Source organism: Prionailurus viverrinus, chromosome F1, assembly GCF_022837055.1.
Source record: "Prionailurus viverrinus isolate Anna chromosome F1, UM_Priviv_1.0, whole genome shotgun sequence".
NCBI lineage: Eukaryota > Metazoa > Chordata > Mammalia > Carnivora > Felidae > Prionailurus > Prionailurus viverrinus.
In genome coordinates, this window is record NC_062577.1 from 19,902,600 (window position 1) to 19,924,374 (window position 21,775).

General features: G+C 36.8%; 1 protein-coding gene across 1 annotated transcript in view; it reads right to left on the reverse strand.

The window, feature by feature from the left end:
* Positions 1-21,775, reverse strand: part of HMCN1 (hemicentin 1) — a 474,606-nt gene that overhangs the window by 106,372 nt on the left and 346,459 nt on the right. The window contains exons 49-57 of the mRNA XM_047840704.1: positions 21,450-21,641; positions 17,956-18,129; positions 16,516-16,629; positions 15,269-15,414; positions 11,030-11,180; positions 8,769-8,963; positions 7,136-7,249; positions 2,771-2,958; positions 1,186-1,282 (exon numbers count right to left, since the gene is read on the reverse strand). Coding sequence (XP_047696660.1) covers positions 1,186-1,282; positions 2,771-2,958; positions 7,136-7,249; positions 8,769-8,963; positions 11,030-11,180; positions 15,269-15,414; positions 16,516-16,629; positions 17,956-18,129; positions 21,450-21,641 — 1,371 coding nt within the window. The remainder of the gene's footprint in view (positions 1-1,185; positions 1,283-2,770; positions 2,959-7,135; positions 7,250-8,768; positions 8,964-11,029; positions 11,181-15,268; positions 15,415-16,515; positions 16,630-17,955; positions 18,130-21,449; positions 21,642-21,775) is intronic.

Here is a 21,775-nt window from a genome sequence, read left to right on the forward strand (position 1 = left end):
ATTGGGGGTGAAGATACAGACATAAAGATAACTAACACAAGGCAATATATGTAATTGCTATAATGGGGGTTTTGATCACATGGAGGAGGAAAAATTAATTCTGCTTTGGGAATCAAAAAATAATCAACATTTTTATTTTCAACATTTACTCTACTGCCCTTTACAGATTAGAATGTATGCTTTCACAATGATCATATTTATTTAATTACTCCTGAGAATTCACAGCACATTGTTTTGTGTTTTGCTTAGATGTACTAATTAAAAAAAATTGTGAAGATATTTATTAAGCACCTACTGTGTTTTACCCATTGTGCTAGGTACTGGAAATCCAAAGATAAAAATGTTTCAAATATTTGTTACAGAAACACCAAACGAGGCTGGACGCCAATATTCCCTACAAATCACACCAAGGAAGAATATCCATGATGCTAAATAAAAGTATTTTGGAGGGAGAAATTTTTCATGAAATGTCAAATTTCAGCTATTTCCAACATGGGCTAGAATTCTGTGTGTGCATCCCACATGCAAAGGAAATCTTTTACGATGATTGTTCACCATTTCCAATTTAATATTCCCAAACAGATGTGGGTCATGAAAATAGGATTAATCATTTGCAGTTGACATCCAACTGCTTTCTTTTTTTCCACACTTGCCTAAATAGTATCTCAATAGCTTTTTACCACAAAATTAGTATTTATGCAGTGTCTAGCATATAGGTGTACTGATGGATTTTGAGAATTATTTAACTACCCAAATGACTTTTTCTTTTCTAGGGAGTATACCTAATGGTACTAGAGGATATAACTCAACATTAATTCTACTTTTGAGGACAGAAACTGGTTCTGATCAGGGTTAGTGGGTAAATTTTTATAAGTAGAAGAGCTATATTTGGGTCTAACTTCATAAAAACAAAAAATTGGGGAGAGTTTCAAATTTTGATTCTTTTTTCACTTTCAAAGTAACTAGCTTATCCTAAGGGACTGAAATAATATAATAACAGGCTTCCTAGAACATCTGTACTTTATAATCCTACTGGTTGTGATGGGAAGAACATAGGAGATTGAATAAATGCAGACTCCACACATTGTTCAAGTGAAAAATACAAAAGAAGTCCACATAATCCAAAACAGTTTTCGTGCTTTTTCCAGCGTATGCTAAGAAACGTTATTGGAACTGAGCTCTTACCGTGAACATTGAGGTTAAAATATTGTTTGGCACTCCCAGCTCTGTTCTCAGCAATACACACATACCTGCCGATATCTGTTATTTGAGTGTTCAGAATCTAAGGAAAAAGATGAAGACATTTCAACTGAAACTTTTAATAAAGCAACTTTTCATAGTCATCATTATGTTTCAGAATAAATATCACATACCTTTTCTGATTAATACCAGATGAGCACAAGAAAAAGAAATTTTTGTGCATAATAGTGCTGATGCCAGCTTTTATTAGGTCAATCAAATATTTATTTACAAAGATTTCCAATCAGAAAAGGCAAATTAAAAGAATTAATGTTTATTTATTTTTGAGAGGTGGGGGTGTGGAGGGGCAGAGAGAGAGGAAGACACAGAATCTGAAACAGGCTCCAGGTTCCAAGCTGTCAGCATAGAGCCGGACGCAGGGCTTGAGCCCATGAACCGCGAGATCATGACCTGAGCCTAAGTTGGATGCTTAACCAACTGAGCCACCAAGGCACCCAAGAAAAATATACACATGGCTATTAGTGAACAGCAACTTGGGATTTTTATGTGGTTTTCATTATTTATTACCAATTCTTTACTAATACAGGGGAAGTGTTGATCTACAGGGAACCTTACACCACCTGGGATTTTATCATCAGAAATAGACTACAGAAAGGATTATAATAATTTACTTATAATGTGGTTTTTATCACAAGGTCTGTGTTGTAGTAAATTTAGGGGTGTGCATGTGTCAAAAGTACAGACAATTTTTGTAAGAATTCACACAAAAGTGTAATAGTGGCCACCTCTGAAAGACAAATACCATACGATTTCACTCATATGTGGAACTGAAGAAACAAAACAAACGATCATAGGGAAAACAGAAAGAGGCAAACCAAGAAACAGACTCAATTCTAGAGAACAAACTGATAGTTACCAGAGGGGAGAGGGGTAGGGGGATGGGTTAAACAGAGGATGCAAATTAAGGAGGGAACTTGCTGTGAAGAGCACTGGGTGTTGTACACAAGTGTTGAATCACTAAATCATATGTCTGAAACTAATATCACCCTGTATGTTAACTAACTGGAATTTAAATAAAAACTTAAAGAAAATAGTGGTCCCCTCTGGTAGGGAGTATAGAATAAAGAATTTTATTTTACATTCTTCTTATGGTTAGTTATTTTTATAAACATAATATTTACAAACCAACAAAAGTATCTTTTAAAAGTGAAAAAGACTTCTTATAAAATACAAAGTGAAACAGCTTTTAAAAATAAGATTTTTTTCCCCAAAATAAATAAACGTTGAAAAAAAAATTTAAACAAAAAAAAAAAAAAAAAGGGGGCGCCTGGGTGGCGCAGTCGGTTAAGCGTCCGACTTCAGCCAGGTCACAATCTCGCGGTCCGTGAGTTCGAGCCCCGCGTCGGGCTCTGGGCTGATGGCTCGGAGCCTGGAGCCTGTTTCTGATTCTGTGTCTCCCTCTCTCTCTGCCCCTCCCCCGTTCATGCTCTGTCTCTCTCTGTCCCAAAAATAAATAAACATTGAAAAAAAAATTAAAAAAAAAATAAAAATAAGATTTTTTTATTTTTACCTGAAGAATTCTTCCATTAGATAGAAATTTATGATGCCCATTTTCTAGCAAGGGCTGTCCATCTTTTTGCCAGGAATTCTTTGGTGTGGGGCTGCCACTGGATAAACACTCCATCAATGTCTTCTTATTCACCAGCACGGTGACCTCTTCCGGAAGGTCACTACTTGCTCCCTTAATAATCGGTGGCACTAATAAATGATTGCAACAAAAAGATAATGACAGGAGATAAGGTCTTTTCTTAGTTATTCTAATTTTGTGGCAGTTTTCAAAAGTATGGCATGATAACAGAAGAGCAAAGTTGAAGAAGAAACATTTTACACCAATAACTTAGGGTGATGATAAAAATGGTGTGAATTTGGGTTTACCTATCCTGGACTAACCTCTTCCACGATTTTCATTCCCATTTAGCTCAATCCCAATCCTTCTCCAAATTATCTGACCTTGTTTCTCTCTCAGCCCCTTCCACTATGCCTTCTGGGTTTTCAAGCATACATATAAGTAGAATCTGCATGAATGAATATTTAAGTCTGGTCACCTAGACAAGCCAGATCAATTATATCTTTAAAGTGTATTTGGAATGTACAGATTTGGTTTCATTTTACAAGGGAATTATCTGGGCTTCTTAAAGTGTGTTTCTGCAGCCTCAGTGCCCATGGTATCAGCATCATCTGGGAGTGTGGTTAGAGACAAATTTGGGGGGGTCCACTCAGACCTCTTCAATGGGCATCTTTAGAGAGGCCAAGAAATTTGTTCAGGTGATCTTGATGTACACTAAAGTTTTAAGAGTCACATTCTAGATTTTCCTACATATATTCATTTGCATTTAAAATAATACCACAGAATCCAGGTGCATACCTATCTTATGTTAGACTAGTCCATTATGAAAAATCACATTACCCATAAAATTTTAAAAAATGGAAATGTTTCATAAACTAGAAACACATGTATTGGCTTGCTGTTGTAAATGTAGAAAATTTATCTTCAAAATGAATAATCATTTTATTTTATTTGGAAAGCTTAGCTATTTTGTTTCATTCTCTTACAATGTACCATAACTTTAGCAATCAGTAAAGACTATATATTCAATGTAGATACAGTCCTGTGGTATTTGGGTCTTTCAAAAACTAAACTGAAAGTCTGTAAAGAAAATAACCAAGGCTACAAGGTACATATTAGAATTTCAATGTTACTTTAAATGCAAATTTCCACATTCAAAGTTATATGATTTTTACTATACTCTAGATAACATAAAATATAACTTGAACTGCAGATTAGTAAAAACTGAACTTGAACTTCAGATTAAATGCGCCTGTCACTAACCCCAATACCAGGAAAACTAAACAAATGGGATGTTGGGACATAAAAAGATTCTATGTTTTCCTCAACTTCTGCCTGGGGCTGAACCATCAGGAGGTCCCGGAGGTCCCAGAGGTCCAGAGCTCTTTCTTTGACCTGCTCCTCCAGCTGTGTTGACCCATCAGCTGGCTTACACCATTCAGAATCATTCTCAGTAGAAAACCTTGGAGTAGCACATAGAAGGTGAGCCTCAAACACTGTGAAACATCCCTAATTTAGACAGAATTTTGGGTACAGTTTCTATTTTTTGTTTTGTTCCAGCTCTCTAAGCTTATCTCCATCATGCTGTGCAACTTCCTCTTAATTAAAATAGCCTGAAGGGATGAACATCTACCTTTGAGTACTCACCCCCCAGGTTCCATTTCAATTTAACTGACTCCCAGTCCTTCCCAATACCCCATTATCTTGCTTCTTTATCAGATTCTTCCACTGTGCTCTAAACTCTTTCCAAACTTAGGTCAAATTAAGTCATGTGATCTAGGATACTCCTTCACTCTTCTTGGTGATGTTAGTACTGATTTTCTTTTTTTTCTTGTCACTATCTCATAGACTTTAAGATCTATCTTGATGACCCATCCAACCCTAATATAGTTCATCTCTATTCCATGTCAGCCAGTCCTAGACAGCCATACCTTGGACCACTCAATATTAACACCTCTTCCCTTTGCAAGTTATAAGCTCCCTGAAGAAGGACCAATGTCTAGGATATTCACTACTATGTCCTTAGTGCCTGGCACATAATTGAGCAATCAACAGATACTTGTCAAATATATGAATTTAGGACTCTAGTGTTCTTTCTTCCACCTATTTTCAGGCTTCCTTCCTAAGCTGCTCTTTGTTTGCACTGAAAACTCTAGCCTTTCTAATCTTTCCTCACTTATAATCAACCCATCAGCTAAATTCCATCATTTTCCCTCTTGCCCTGCCCAGACCTCATAGGGGTCATTTTGGTGATGCTCTGTCTCACTAGTTTCTGCCCTCCAGTGCTTCCACAATATATACCTGTTTACTTTGTGGCACAACCCCGCCCCACCCAGATAGAGCACACTAATTATTATTATTATTATTATTATTATTATTTTACCTCTACCTCCAGGTTACTGGGGATGCTGTGGAAGGAAGGGTGGCTGCAGAAAGGAATAACTGAGCCACACGGCTCTAATTTCAACAGTTGACTGTCCATCACATCCTCTATGGTGGTAATCACTAAACTTCTCTGTTTTCTGCAGACCCAAACACCCCTGCCACTGTTTTTCTTGCTCTCATTATTAATGAAAAGGACTAAAGACATTTGATATGCATTTCCCCATTTCTCTCCTAACCATTCCAGTGAATGGCAATTCATTACCACGAAAGGCTAATTAACCCCTCTTGGTTCCTAGATTGAATTTTTCACTGTTCTAGTGTCTTGGTCCATCAATTCCTGCACACCACCCTCCCCCATCCACACACACACTTGAAATTTTAATTTGTCCCGTTCTGTTGGATCACCTTCTGTGGTCTATAAGCAAGCTCAAATCTTTCTTAAATATGTTTTCTCAAACAAGCTGTTTGTCCTAAAATTCTACTCCATTTCTTCCATCCTCTGCAAAATGTCTTAACAGTACTCTATATTTGTTTTCTTTCTGATTAGTTGCTCAAGATTAATCCTTTTGTCCTGTGGCTTTCTTTGTACCATACCACAGTATCTAAATCAATCTTTTGAATCATATCAATGCTTTCTTAGTTTTAAAGCCAAATGGACTTTTTCAGTTTTTCTTTTCTTAAATTTGCTCTAGCGGTCAATACTGGATCCATTTCTTGGTAACCGTTTCCATGCCTTGGATTCTGTGATAGAATAGTATGTAGTTTACTGCTTTTCATGAACTTCTCAGATTGTTTCTTCTCTAACTCTGTTTTCCTTTTCCTTTTCCCTACTTGTTAACAATCCCACCACAAACTTCTTTTCATCTTCTCCTACTCTATCTATAAGCCTTGCTGTTGGAAATCTCATGCCCTTGAATGTCACCTGTTTGTGGATAACTATCAAATCTACATTCTTAGTTCAGTCTCTCTCTGTGCTGAAGTTCCTTATTTCCAACAACCCTTTCAATATTATACCTAGGTATCTTTATCTTGTAACATGCCAAATTCAACATGTCCAAAACAAAATTGACTTCCTTCTTCCCAAATAATGTTGTTTTCCTACATCTTTTATTTTTATTATTCTTGCCACCATTGTCTTAATCACTCAGAATAAAATCTAAACTCTTTCATGCTGATGGCGTCCTGTACATTCCCACTGCCACCTCTCTAGATCAGTCTCTTCTAATGGAAGCAACTACTTGTTTCTGCTTCTAGTGACATCACCTCTCTTTTCTCTTCAAGGTACAATACTTCTTCCATTCTCAGTTCATGCATTCAGATGGAGATCACTGCAGTCTCAAGATAGGCACATAAACTAGGCCTTAAACAGCCCGCTTAGCTGCTATGATTGGTTCAGAGGTAGAAATGTGATTCATGCTTGGCCAATTAAAGAAAGCCATGAAAATCCAATTCTAGGACTTCAGTTGTAAATACCAAGAAAGGCTTTCATTTGGATGTGAAATTAGAAAGTTGTAAGAGTAGAGCTCCTGGGGGCCAACTTGTCAATCTGGGGGATCCCCTCCCCCCCGGAGAGTAATGCTAGTAGAAAAAAACAAAACCAAGAGAAAGAGGAAGGTTAAATCTGCTTGACCTCTTTTGAGCCACAGAAATCAGTTATGATGTAAGTCAGATCTACCCTGGGACTCTTTCGCCTTCTGAGTCAATGAATTCTCTTTTTTTTAGTTGAAACCAGTTTGTTACCTGACACTTCAGGAGTCCTAACTAATGTGTTCTCAATTTGTATAAGATAATTAATTCCTCAGTAGCACTATCACTTTCTGATTATCTTTACAGTCTTTAAAGTGCTCAGTGCAACATCGTGCAAACATTAGTTCCTCCAAAAATTTTTTTGAGTGAAAGAATGCACAACAAACAAAGACTCACAGAGTACACGAACGTCATACTGAAGGGAATCTTCTCCGGCCTCATTCACAGCCACACATGTATATCTCCCTGCATCTTCTACTTTAGCTCGAGGAATCTGCAACACTCGCCCACCTGAAAACAGATCCCAATATATTTACTTCTCTAAATCCTAGAGTGAACACTGGTCATAAACAGAGATGCGGTTTTTCAGGTCTAATGACTTCCTTACATTTTCTTTCAAGGTTCTTATTTCATCTAATGGTTCAGTTTTAATCTGACATACCATTTTTATAACAAACACTGCATTATTGATAAGTGATCCAATATATGAATCACATCTCCTGAGAGACAAATAGCTCGTGTTATTTCTTCCCAAGAGGGTAATGTTGCTCTGTCTCATCATATTCCATGTGGAATGTTATTATGTAGTGACTTCTTAATTTTACAGTTTTGAACATATGTAAAAGAAGTTTACAATGTTTGAGGCAGGTACAGGTTTGAGAAAGTAAGAGCCAGAGATGCAAAAGTTATAAAGTATATTATAATACATACAGATTTAAAAGAATAAGTGCATATTTTTAAAACATTTCACAGATATATTTTCAAACTCAAAGTTTCAATAATTGTGTAACAAATTTTTACCTATGTTTACCATTTATATTTCATTCCACTTATTTTAGTTCTCTCTATATATACTTTATTTATTTATTTATTTATTTATACATACATACATACATACATACATACATACAATCTTTTTTCTGAACCATTTGAGAGTAAGTTGGAAACATGGTGCCCTTTTCCCTCTAAATATTCATAAATCTGTATTTCATAAGAACAAGAATGATCCCTTATATAATCATAGTACAGTGATCAAAATAAGATTTAAAATCAACACAAAACTACTATTGAACTCACAGTTCGTATTCAAATTTCATTATTGTTACAATCTTTTATAAAAATTTTCCTCCAAGCCTACATCCAATTTCAGATCATGTATCACAACATTTAGCTAACATTTGTATTTAGTCACCTTTTTAAAAATTTTTTCAAGACAGTCTTTTATTTCATTGAAATCAAGTTTACAGGCCATGGACTACACTGACCTTAAGTGTACAATTTGGTAAATTTTGACAAGCTTCTTTGAATGTTTGTTAAAAGAGAAGCCTTGAAAAGGTTATTAATTCCACAACAATTTAAACATCTTCTTTTCCATCAATAAATCATGCAATAACTAAAATATTTGAAATTAATAATCATAACTATTGATTTATGATAAATGCATTTAATAAAGTGAATAGCAACTATCTGCAAGCAGATTTTAGAATTTATCATTAATAATGTGTAGAAACTGAACTGATGATCTCCTCACACTATTAGAGACATGGAGTGTGAAGGAAGCCAAAGAACTTCTTAAGTTGATAGAATGATCCTGTAGCAGATCTGAAAATAACCTAAGGTATGCCAGCCCATTGTCAAATTCTCAGCCTACACTCTTAGCTTGAAGGTTCACAGATACGAGGGGCATTTGGCAGCTTGTGTCAGCTAAATTACATGGCCAGAAAGCTGATCAACTCAACTGAACTAATAAATAAGGAGAAACACACTTGGCAAAGCCCCCACATTTCACTCGGTTCATAGCCATCATTACCTGGTAGAATCAACACTCTATCGTTGGAGGTCAGAGGGCGGCCATCTTTGTACCATGTCAGTGTTGGGGGAGGAGCAGCATTTGTTTCACAGTAAAGGGAAATGGGATTGTTGATGATCACATCCTTGGCTTCACCACTCCTGCCAGCATCCAGCATGTTTCCTATTTCCCAGAGTTTCTGAAAACTTGGAGGAACTATGGAGGAAAGGCATGACATGTTAGACACATGTGAATGCTCGGGTTAATTAAACAAAGATCTTGCCTGTATTTTCACAAGAATGACTTGTAAATGTAATAAATTAGACAATGCGAAAATATTTTCCAGTACTTACACATCTACCAACTCGAGTCCTGAGCCAAAAAATGTAATAGACAGGAGTCAGAGTTGGTTTTCATGTGGAGGAACAAGAAATATGGGGCTCAAAATGCCATGCTCATGCTTTGCTCTCCCTGTTAAAGGTCTTAGAAGATGAAGAGGCCTATTTTCAGGGAAGACATGCCATAATATGCATGGCTAGGAATATGATCATAGTGGGAAAAACTAAATTTTGAGGAACCATTAAAAAAATTCCAGCTCAACAGAGATCATTTGCTAATGATTTGTCTTACTAAGAAGACTAAAGAAGTTATGCAATCAGGATTAATAACTGCATTAGCAAAAATAATAGGGCATTCTCAAACATTTCTGAGGGACAAGCATGAACTTTCTAGAAGGCAATTTTCCTGCACATCAAAAGTATTAAAAAAGTGTATAACACTTGACCTAAAATTTCCACTATTAGTAACTTATGAAAAACCACAGATGTCCAAAAGTTTTATGTATAAAGATGTTCAGTGAAGCATCACATGAGTAGTGAAAACTTGGAAACAACCTAAACATTCAACAATAGAAGTGTAGTTAAATACATATTTTAATACTCAACTGATAAAACGGGTACATTATTAAAGAGCATGTTATAAAAAGCATAAAAGCACAAAAGTAACAATATCAACAACTATAGCAGGTACCACTTCTTTTTTTTTTTTTAATTTTTTTTTTCAACGTTTATTTATTTTGGGACAGAGAGAGACAGAGCATGAACGGGGGAGGGGCAGAGAGAGAGGGAGACACAGAATCGGAAACAGGCTCCAGGCTCTGAGCCATCAGCCCAGAGCCTGATGCGGGGCTCGAACTCACGGACCGTGAGATCGTGACCTGGCTGAAGTCGGACGCTTAACCGACTGCGCCCCCCAGGTGCCCCAGCAGGTACCACTTAAACATTTTTCTAAGAGTTTTACATACTTTTTTATTATTTTATTTTAGAGAGAGAAAGAGTGTGTACGCTCGCACGCAAGCAGGGGAGGGGCAGAGGAAGAGAGGGAGAGGAAGAGGGAGAGAGGGAGAGGGGGGGAGAGAGAGAGAGAGAGAGAGGGAGAAGGAGAGAGAGAGAGAGAGAGAGAGAGAGAGAGAGAGAGAGGGAGAGAGAGAGAGCGAATCTCAAGTAGGATCCATGCTCAGTGTGGAGCCAACATGGGGCTCCATCCCAGGACAGTGGGATCATCACCTGAGCCGAAATCAAGGGTTGGTTGCTTAACTGACTGAGCCACCCTAGCGCCTGAAACTTTTACATATTTTGTTATTTAGGAGCCTGACACAGGGCTCAAACCCACCAACTGTGAGATCATGATCTGAGCCAAAATCAAGAGTTGAACTCTAAAATGACGGAGCCACCCAGGAGCCCTTTTAAATTAAGGCATTAATTTCAAAACATGGAAACTAAGGCTGAAAATATTTATGTAACTTGCCCAAGTCAAAAAGTTTGTAAGAGCCTAAATCATCATTCAATTTCAAGTCTGACCATTTAAAATTCCATACTTTACTACTTTCTTGCCTTCCATGTAAATGCTATCAAACAAAACCTTCATGAAAAAAAATATTAGGGGAAAGCTCATGTAATAGAAAAGTCTGTATCATGTGACCCTGATTTATAAATGAAGTATACCTTCAAAAAGATACCAGAAGGAAACATAAAAATAATAGAAGTAACCCTGAATAATGTATTATTTCTTCCTCAATTTCTCAAGTTCCAGTGTTCAATAATGAATTTTTTTTATTTTCAACAGAAAGGTATTTAAAATAAACCAGTGAGCAGTGGGTGTTATCTGTAAGCCAATTTGACAATAAATTATATTTAAAAAAAGTAAAATAAGTCGAATCTCTTTTTCATTGCTTTGATAGATCATATAAGTTAAATTATACACAATAAGCATCTTATCATTACCTTGTATATTCACATCAAAATCCAGTTCATCTTCACCTGCAATGTTAGATGCTACACAAGTATAGCGTCCAGTATCTGATATTTGAGCCTCCTTTATTTGAAGTGTGTGTCCATTTGCAGCAATAGTAACATGATCATCTGATTTAAGAGGCTGTGATTCAATTATAATAATGTTACCATGAAGTATTCTAATAAATCCTCTAAGAGACCATACAGCTGATACTTTTTAGGATTCTTTAATAAATAAAAATAAATTACATTTGAAATACTCGAGATAACAATAATTTAATTAATTTACTTTAATTAAACTTTTTGAGTAATCACATTTTTATTTGTTGAAAATATTGCTCATATATTTTACATCTGTGCCTGGTTATTTCCGGGTGGTACATTTATATATCAAATCTATTGTATGATGAAAAAACATTTTTACATACCATATCTATCCATGTTGGAAAAAATTATTTATCAGCTGATTCCACATTGTACCAAAAAAGCATATCTTTTACTATAATTCTGTAGAAAATTTCAGAGTTTTTAAATGAAAGATTGGGGGCATGAATATTCTCATTTGATCTAAATATCACTTATTGGTCATTCAGAAACATTATTACTTCATAAATGGAAATTTGTAACCTAGAGATATTTATGTTACAGTGTTTGATTCAGAGTATTACTATACTTATATGGCACACTAACTTACAGATATTTATATTACAATGTTTTATTAATAACATCACCTACACTTAATAGAACATTTCTCGCCTTCTAAACATTTCCATTTACACTAAGTTCCCTCTTATTCCTTCAAGGCTTTAAGCTCCTGGCTCACTGTCATTCTTTCTAATGATACTTTTCTCGTAATTCTTGGTGATTTCAACTCCCACATAGACAGTTATCCAATGCTGTGTGCTCTCAGCTCCCTGACCTCCTCTCCTTTAATTTTTTGTCCCCAATCCTCTCTCAGCCACTCAACCAGTCATACTCGCCCTTGTAATTACCAGTAACCACATCTCTTTATAATCTCACTTTCAAGTTCTCACTCTCTGACCACTACCTCCTAACTTCCTAACTTACTTCCTCTAGCATCCCAACTCCAATAAATTCTTGGTCCCAGGGAAGACTCACACTCCATAGACCTCTTTTCACTGCCACTCACTCTTTTCCTGACCCGGTGAAGGTCTATTATGACAATCGCTCCTTGCATAAGCCCTCAACTCCTTTTGCCTTCTTTCCCTTTATTTTATTTCCCTGGTAAAAGTCTAACCTTGGTTAACACTGGTCTGTCCATTCTGAGCATCCTGTGGTCTATTCAAAGACACCTCTCCAACAACTATGTCCTCTGTCACCTGCATCATCATCAAATTATTTCTTTCCACTGGATGATTTCAATCTGCATACAACATACTACAATTTTCCCCATTAAAAAAAAAAAATCTCTTTAGAATGTAGCCTAACTCCACATTTTTCTACTCCCCTTTATAGCCAATGACTTTAAAATGTTTTCTACATATGCTGTCTCCATTTCTATGCATCTTTTCTTGAATCTATTCCAATAAGACTTTTACAGTCTCCACTTGACCAAAATGACATTGTCAGAATCACCAATGACATTCATGTTGCTAAATTTACTGGTCAGTTCTCTCAGTTTTTATTTAATTTGTGTTCGTTTTGAAAAACCTTCCCCCCCTCCTATCTTTTGGGGGACTTCACTCTCTGCCCCACAACCTCTAAATGTTGGAGTCCCTGAGGCTTCATCCTCGGACTTCTTATCTATCTAAACTCACTCTCCTATTGATCTTACGCAAAATCTTGGACTCATCTTTGTCTTACAGTTTTCCCTCACATCCTGCTACCACCTTTGTCCAAGTAATTACCATCTCTCTTCTGGACCACTCTCTCTATCTTCTCTCAATATGGAAGCCAATGTAACCCTTTTAAAACCTTAAGTCAGATCATATTGCTCTTGTGTTCAAAATTTTCCAGTAACTTCCTACCAGAATAAAGGCCAACTGGTCTACAAGGCAGTATGATCTGTCTCCCCATTAATCTTTTGCTCACAACTGCTGTGCTCCCATGGATCACTGCACTTCAGCCAAAATGCCTTAGGATGTTTGTCCTTGCTATTCTATCTACTTTAGAATATCTTCCCCTCAGGTATTTTATGTCTGCTTCCTGCATTTTCTTTGAGTTTCTGCTCAAATATCACCTTATCAGTGAGGTCTTCCCTACATAAATAAGAGAGCATATTTACTATTCTTCTTCCTGACTGAATTTTCTCCATAACATTTACCCCATCTGGCACATTATATGCTGCACTGGTTTGTTTATTTAGTGTTTGTCTCCCCAAACTTCACACGAGGAGAGACTTTTGTCTGTTTCCTTCATAGCTGTATCCCCTGAATCTAAATCGTGCCCAGGAAATAGTATGTGCTCAATAAATAATTTCGGAACTAAATCATTATTAACATTATATCACTTAAATAAAAATAATATAATTTAAATTTTCTATGCTAAAAAACCCTTTAAGGCATGAATAAATAACTCAAAGATTCTATTAAAACTTATTGTGGCTAACATGGCCAATGTGTTTGGTGTATTTTCTCAAAAGTGCTGTTTTACTGAAGTAGTGCTGCTTATCAGAAGAATGAAAGAAGAAAGGATATGGAAAACAAAAACTGGTATTTTGGGGGGCACACATTTTAGAGAACCAATGGTAAACCCTGAAAAATTTAGCAGTTTAACTAAAGCATCATAAATGGATCAATTTCAGAGTCTGGATTTGGAACTGTAAATTAACCATTCATTACGATATTTAAAGAAACGAAAATGCCTCATTCCTGGCACGATTCTAGTCTTTAGTCAATGTTTACATGGGTATGTGTTTGTGTGTGTCTGTGTGTGCATGCGTTGTAACTAAAACAAATAAAAAGGTTCTAGATAAAATTAAAAACAAAATAATAAGATTTCAAAGGAGAAAGGAATTGTTTCCAAGCAAACTCATCTAGAATTGATATTGTACCATGAAGTGTACTTGCAGTCAGAAAAGACACTATACACAGAACATGGTGGGAATTCCATATTTTTCCTCTCCAACGGCTTCCAGATGAAGCTGCTTACTTTATAAGAGACAATTTTTTTTCTAGCTGCCAGTATTGCAAAATCTCTGTGACCTGAAAAAAAAAAGCTATATCTGTCTGCATCTTAAATCATAACTCTGACTTGAACTTCTACAGCTGGAATTTAACTGACCATTTGGTTGATTATGTGTATAACAGGACAAACAGCAGCTTAGTTATGCCACATCTCTATTAAGCACAGTGTTAACAGCAGCCAAAAAAAGAGTCTATTTTGGTGTCAAAACACTAGCACATTTATCTTTAAAACATGCATGGAAGAAAAGAAGTTGAATGAGAAATGAGGATGTATAGTCTGAAAGTCAGATCACATAATGGAAGGAAGTGTCATTATTTATAGTTTCTCATTGCCCCTAGTTAACTGAATTGGGCACTTAATCATCACAGTTAGCTATTTTTCTTCCTCTTATAATGTAAAACAGGTTACCTTTTGTAAAAGAATTAAAGGTCTTCAGAGAAAACTCTGAATAAACTTAGTACCCTTGTTATATCATTTTATTTTATTTTTTTTATTTATTTTTTTTTCAACGTTTATTTATTTTTGGGACAGAGAGAGACAGAGCATGAACAGGGGAGGGTCAGAGAGAGAGGGAGACACAGAATCGGAAACAGGCTCCAGGCTCCGAGCCATCAGCCCAGAGCCTGACGCGGGGCTCAAACTCACGGACCGCGAGATCATGACCTGGCTGAAGTGGGACGCTTAACCGACTGTGCCACCCAGGCGCCCCATTGTTATATCATTTTAATTTGGCTTAGCACTGTTCTGTTTCTTCTCTACAAAGTTTGCTTACGCTGTGAAGCCACAGAACACAAAAACTGTTCCTCAGTGGGAAAGCGGCTGGAGTTTTATAGATGACTGCTAATGTCCACAAAAACAATCCTTCAAACTTTCCTGTGATGGAATAGTGCTAAGATTGTTGAAATGGTTCAATTTCTTAACAGTTTTATATTCTGGGAACATGGGATTGTGCTTGTTATAAGGTGACATTGATTCTCTGAGTTACTGGTGCCTGTTTTTTCCCTTTTTTTTTTTTAAACTTAATTGGTCATTTTTTGTTTTTAAGAAACTATTCGCAAAGGAAAAAAAAAATGTGTGACTGGCCTGTCCATCCTTGTACCAGCTGAGAGAGGCAGACGGAATCGCGTAAGCTTCACATTCCAAAGTCAGCGTATTGTTTACTTTGATCTTCACTTCTTTAGGGGAAAGACCTGGCCCCAGTAGGTCCCCTTTATTGATGATGGGTGGAACTGCATGAAAAAATGAATATTCTTAGAGTAAGCACTCGTTCTTTTATATACATGGACTATCATGGAAATCACACCGACAATTACTTAAGAAAACGAGGAAATAACTGAGGCATTTGCTATGCTCTTCTTCCCCCATGGACCCAAGAGTGCATCTTATGAAATGGTAGCATTCAGATGTGAAGGAAATGTGAAGGAAAATATCTTCTTCCTTTCATTTGAATACTGCCAATGAGTCTAATTAGAACCATTGCTTCACAGAACCATTACTTTCATTTTTCCAGGTCCCCAGACACAGTCCAAGCATGACCCATAAAATGTATTTTGTCAGTCATTAAAGGAGCTGATTCAAAGAATAAAAGACAATCAGAAAGATTCTCTTCCTTTTTAAAAACAAAAACAAAACCAAAATCCTGAAATGTAGGCCCTGTTAATGGTAGGATTTGCTGTCTTTTTTTTTTTTTTTTTAGTGTTTATTTGTTTTTGAGAGACAGAGTCCAATCTGGGGAGGGAGCAGAGAGATAAGGAGACAGAGAACCTAAAGCAGGCTCTGAGCTGTCAGCACAGAGCCCAATGCAGGGCTTGAACTCACAAACCATGAGATCATGACCTGAGCCAAAGTCAGATGCTTAACTGACTGAGCCACCCAGGTGCCCCAGGATTTGATTTGCTTTTTATGTACAGGTCAAAGTACAGTGGATCAGCCCAAAGTCATTGATAAACTCATCTTAAGCTATTGATTAGAATATGTGTGTGTGTGTGTGTGTGTGTGTGTGTGTGTATTTAAATAACAATTTTGTGTATGAAAGTACTATAACTCAGCCCAGAGGGTTTTCAGAAGGAAAAACAGAAACATAAGGAAGTACCACTGAAAAGTTCTCCAATAAGAGGTTAGTGAGCAGACTGAATGGGCTCTTCACATCTTTAAGCAATTAAGGTCATGGGTACAATGTTAATTCAACTTCCATCTTAATGAAGGAAACTGCATAGACAACAAGCTTTAATGATGAGTATAAATAATTATGAACCCATAATAAAAAACAGTATCGAAAAAGTTAGAAAACTTGAGGAAAATATGAAATGTAGTGTTTTTTCAGGACTTACTGTAGACCTTCACTTCATAGTGCTTTATCATTTCTCCTGCTTCATTAGTGGCTATACAAGAGTATCTTCCAGCATTGTCCTCCTGTGCATTTAGGATCTGCAGAGTCCTACCTCCTGAAAAAGCATGGAACACCAAAGAACCTCTGAAGTCACAGTGGCAACAGAATATGCACAAACTATCAGGGGTTTTAGTTCTCACTATTAACATATTTCTTTTTCTATGTGCCAATTCTGTAATAGACATGTGACACAGGACAAACTACAATCTACATGGGCACTGCATAGTGGGTGAGGAGTCAGTAAGTCCTTGGTGATCCTCTGTGGTAATGACTCTCATGCTCATCCTGACCCTCCCATGCCCCTGTACACACTCTGGCTAAGGTCTTTGTTTCACTCTCTTCATAAATAGGTCTTCTGCTTTAGTCATCTTCCTCTCACTTACTTGGCCTATCAGTAGAGACTGATCTTGCTAAAACTCAGTTTGTATTATGGTACCATTCTCCTTAAAAATCTTCATTGGTTCTCAATTGACTAAAGTATAAAGTTAAAACATTAGTCCAGGCATTCAAAACATGACCCAATGTTCCTTCCTGACCTTTTCTCCTATCCACCTCCCTCCCTGCCACACACACACACACACACACACACACACACACACACACACCTCCACTCAAGTGGGAGGTGGGGAGTCTACAGATTATTACTTGTGCATAGATAGGCCTTTCGTACATCTATGTGCCATTCTCACTTTGTACCATTTCCACACTAGTCATCCAGATGGATCTGAAATCTCTTATTTCCAACCAACACAATTCTATATTTTTCCTTAAGGGTTAGTTCAAGTTCCAAATGCAACAAAGCATTTCCTGACCACTTTGGCCCACAGTGGCCATTCTATCTTTTAAATTTTTATAAAATCTGTCACTATCTCATTTATCAATCTCCATGACTATTCATAATCCATTATTATTCATGAATTCATGTTGTTAATTAACTTTTATACATCTTATATCCCTTCCACATAAAACTAAATTTCTTAAAACCAGTGATAATACTTTTCCATTCTTTGTATTTTCATACATTTTGGCAGGTATTAAAGAGAAATAAACAAACTCTCTCAATCTAAATACTAATTCTCTTTCAAAGTTCAATTCAGCAAGAAGTGAATTTCTACTCTTTTTGGTATTTCACATTATATTTTTAGCAATTAATAGCATCGTGGAATTTATTGATTTGCCCTTTATTTACATATTTTACTGGCCTTTCAAAAAGTAATTTTGCTTTAGGTTACAAGATATATACAAATAATTTAAAAATTAAAATAGCAATAGAATAGCATAACTAAGTCATAATCACTTTTATTAAAATTAACCAATGATTCTTTTTCTACAATAGCAGATGGCATAAGTGTATCTTGGGCATCTAAAGTAAACTAATTACCTGGAAGAATACGAATATTTCGGTTGGATTCTAAAGGTGTTCCATCCTTAAACCAGGTGATGGTGGCTGGAGGATATGAATAAGCTTCACAGACCAAAGATGTGGGGCTGTTAAGGATAACGGTGACATCTTCAGGGCCACCATCACTGTCCATACCAGCAATTGTAGGGGATACTGAAAAAGATTTAAAATGTGATGAAAGAAATATGTTTAGAAATGTCCTTATTTGTGAATTTTCTCCCATCCAAGTACTATCCAGGCCCGACCCTGCTTAGCTATCGAGATCAGACAACATCGGGCTTGTTCAGGGTGGTATGGCCGTAGACCCTTATTTGTGAATTTCTAAATTTCACTGTACTTATTTGTGTAATTCCATTTATTAACAGTTAGAGAAATAATTGATTATTTTTGTTATTCTACATGAAAAGAATGAGAACTTCAAAATGGCATAATGGAGATGACACACAAAAAGAAATCGTAATGCAAAGTAGTAAGGCAAGAATGGGAATTCTGTTGCAGGATACTTGGAAGCATTGCATTTAATCCAATCTCAAGTATGTGGCATGAGGACTCTCATCAGGGAAGCCCTCCTGAAGGAGATTTCAAAGTGAGTCTTCAAGGATTAGTGGTGGTTAGTAAGAGAAAGAAGGGAGACTAGTAGAAAGAAGGAGGATATTGGGAGCATAGTGAGGAGCAAGAAGGGAATATATAGAAGATGGATTTAAGGGGATCAATGTTGGAAGCAAGGATAATGGAGACAGGTACATTTGTTCTGTAAAAGGTAATGAGAGACTGAATGAAAGGAAGGCATAAAGAGGACGGAGTGACTAAAGAAAAAATTTAGAAAGTTAATTGGTGTGCCTTGATGACAGAATTTGGTGACTAAGCTGAATCAAAGATGACTTCTAGTTTTCTTGCTTGGGAATGTAGGTAAACTGCAATGAAGCAACATAAATATAAAATATGGAAAGATGTGCTCATTTAGGAGGGGAAGACAGTTTGTTCAGTTCTGAATATCTTGAATTTTAAGCGCCCATGAGGATTCCAGGTAGACTTGTCCAACAAGTAATTGCATACAGAAATCCAAACTTGGAAGAAAGATCTGGGTTGCAGGTATGGGTTAAGAAAGACACCAGTCTGGGGCACCTGGGTGGCTCAGTAGGTTAAGCATCTGACTTTGGCTCAGGTCATGATCTTGTGGTGAGTTCAAGCTCTGAGTCGAGCTCTGTGCTGACAGTTCAGAGCCTGGAGCCTGCTTAAGATTCTGTGTTTCCCCCCTCTCTCTATCCCTCCCCCACTGAGTTCTGTCTCTGTCTTTCAAAAATAAATAAACATTAAATTTTTTTTAAAAAAAGACACCAGTCTATAGGAGATGATAAATAAGCTCATGGGAATTAAGCTTATTATTTGAAGACAATATTAGAGTAAAATAAGCAGTGAAGAAAGACAAAATGCTAAGGGACCTAATTTTTGAGAGATGGATTATGTAAAAGTCCATAAAAGAGAGAGAAAGGGAGCAACAGAAAGTGTGCAAGGATAACTAGGGAAGAACACTGCCAAGGAAAAAGTGATAACTAATGTTTAAGACATTAAGAAAGGACTGAAAAATATTTTTTGGATCTAGCAACAGGATAATCTTTGCCACAACAGCATGAAGCATGGCATGGGGAAAATGGGACAAGCAGTAGACACGGAATAGTTACAATATGAAGTGATGGAGGCAGTAGGAGGTGAAGCTGTAGGTAAGGTGGGTGATGGGAATGGCTAACTTATCAAGTAAGGTGGAAGATACAGAGTTAAAGGCATACGTGTAGGCAGTAACTGTGAACAAGAAGATACGTCATCCTCTGGGAAAAGAAAGGGTAAGGACACTGAATTATGGCTGAGTAGACTGGAAGTTGAAATGTACACACTAAACAGCCTCATCTTTATGAAGATGGTGGAAAAGAAGTCTTTGATTCAGATCCCTTAGCCCTCAATGAATGAGGGAGAATGACAAGAAACTGGTAAGTAACTAGGAAGTGAGGATTGGAGGGCACAATCAGATAGTATGACTTGGGATACTTGGAGACAGTGGAGATTGGACAGAATCTCCAGGGAGCTAGTGTCTCTTGGGAAGAGTCAGATTTCAGTTACAGCAAGGAACTGGAGAGAATATTAAATTGGGTTTCCAGAGAGGACACAGTATAGAATTTGGACATGAGTTATATTGGGAAATGAATCAGTGGTAAAAGGAGGGAGGCACCAGGAACTTAAAGCTCTGAGAGAAGCAGTGAATGTACTGCAGGAGAGGAAATCCAGGGCTGAACATTTGCCTTTCATACACTTATGGGTGTGAGGAAGAACAGGTGCGTTAACAGGCAACTGGCTCATGAACTCCCATTCATACTTATCCATGTATCTGTTATTCAATGCTCTGTCAGGGGCTGGGGCTAAATCCTTTACAAGGTAAAAGGGGTTCTACATTTTGGAGTTTATTTTTTATGTATTATCTATATATACTATTCATTTGACACTTATACATTATCCACTATTTTGATTTAATTTTTCTTGCACACATTATCTCTTCTACTTAATTAGGCTGTAAGCTACAAGAGGGTAGTATCCTGTATGGGAGTTTCCTATGTACGAGACTATGTTTCCCAAAAGAGTCTAGGCAATAACTACAAAAACAAACAAAAATTGCAAAACTTTGCATACTCAAATGTAGGTCAGTTGATTCTAGAACAATAAAAAGTATTTTCTCAACGTTTATTTATTTTTGGGACAGAGAGAGACAGAGCATGAACGGGGGAGGGGCAGAGAGAGGGAGACACAGAATCGGAAACAGGCTCCAGGCTCTGAGCCATCAGCCCAGAGCCTGACGCGGGGCTCGAACTCACAGACCGCAAGATCGTGACCTGGCTGAAGTCGGACGCTTAACCGACTGCGCCACCCAGGCGCCCCAAAAAGTATTTTGATATATATAATCAAATATAATACATTTAGGTGGTGTATTTTAAATTTCAAGACATGAACAGAAATTAAGAATCTATTTTAATGTCATGCCTGAGACATAAGCATAACTTTGAATGTATAGTTTCTCATAATTCCTAGTCCACAAAGACTATAAGATAGACAATTGCCAATAATGGCAGAGTCTCATAACGAAAGGATAAAATATATCAGATTGAGCCCCTTGTACTGTTGACCTATTTCTCTTTGACCAGCATATATTTTATCTCTTACCACTATGTTTTTAGCATCTGTCTTTTCCACAGTTGTGTCCCTAGCACAAAACACAGTGCCTGGAACATAGATGGTATTTTTAATGTGATGAATAAATCTGTGAATGAATGAATGAATTAAAGAAAAACAGCAAATGTACACAACCACTAGTCCTCCTTAAATAATGAAATTCTATGGTAGAAACATTAAGCAGAAAAAGAAAAGAAGGTAAGTCAGCAGACCTTCATGTTTGATTCTTCAAGATTTGAAGCACTGATTGTACCTACCCAACACATTAAGACTGAAACTTTTGCTCTTGTCGCCAGCCGTGTTAGAAGCCAAACATGCATATCTTCCAGTGTGTGATACTTGAGCCTTAGTAATTTTAAGAAAGCGGCCGCCAGACATAATGTGATGGGTGTCATCTTCCTGGAGGAGCTGTCCATCTTTGTGCCACGTAATTTCTGGCACTGGGTTCCCTGTAACCAAAAGCCATTTCTGAGAGATGGCTAATAATTATATGCCTATAAATGATAACTGAAAGCATTTTTACCTATTTGACATTTAAATATCACATTTGTAAAACAATGCATTAGCCATTCATGTTAAATTA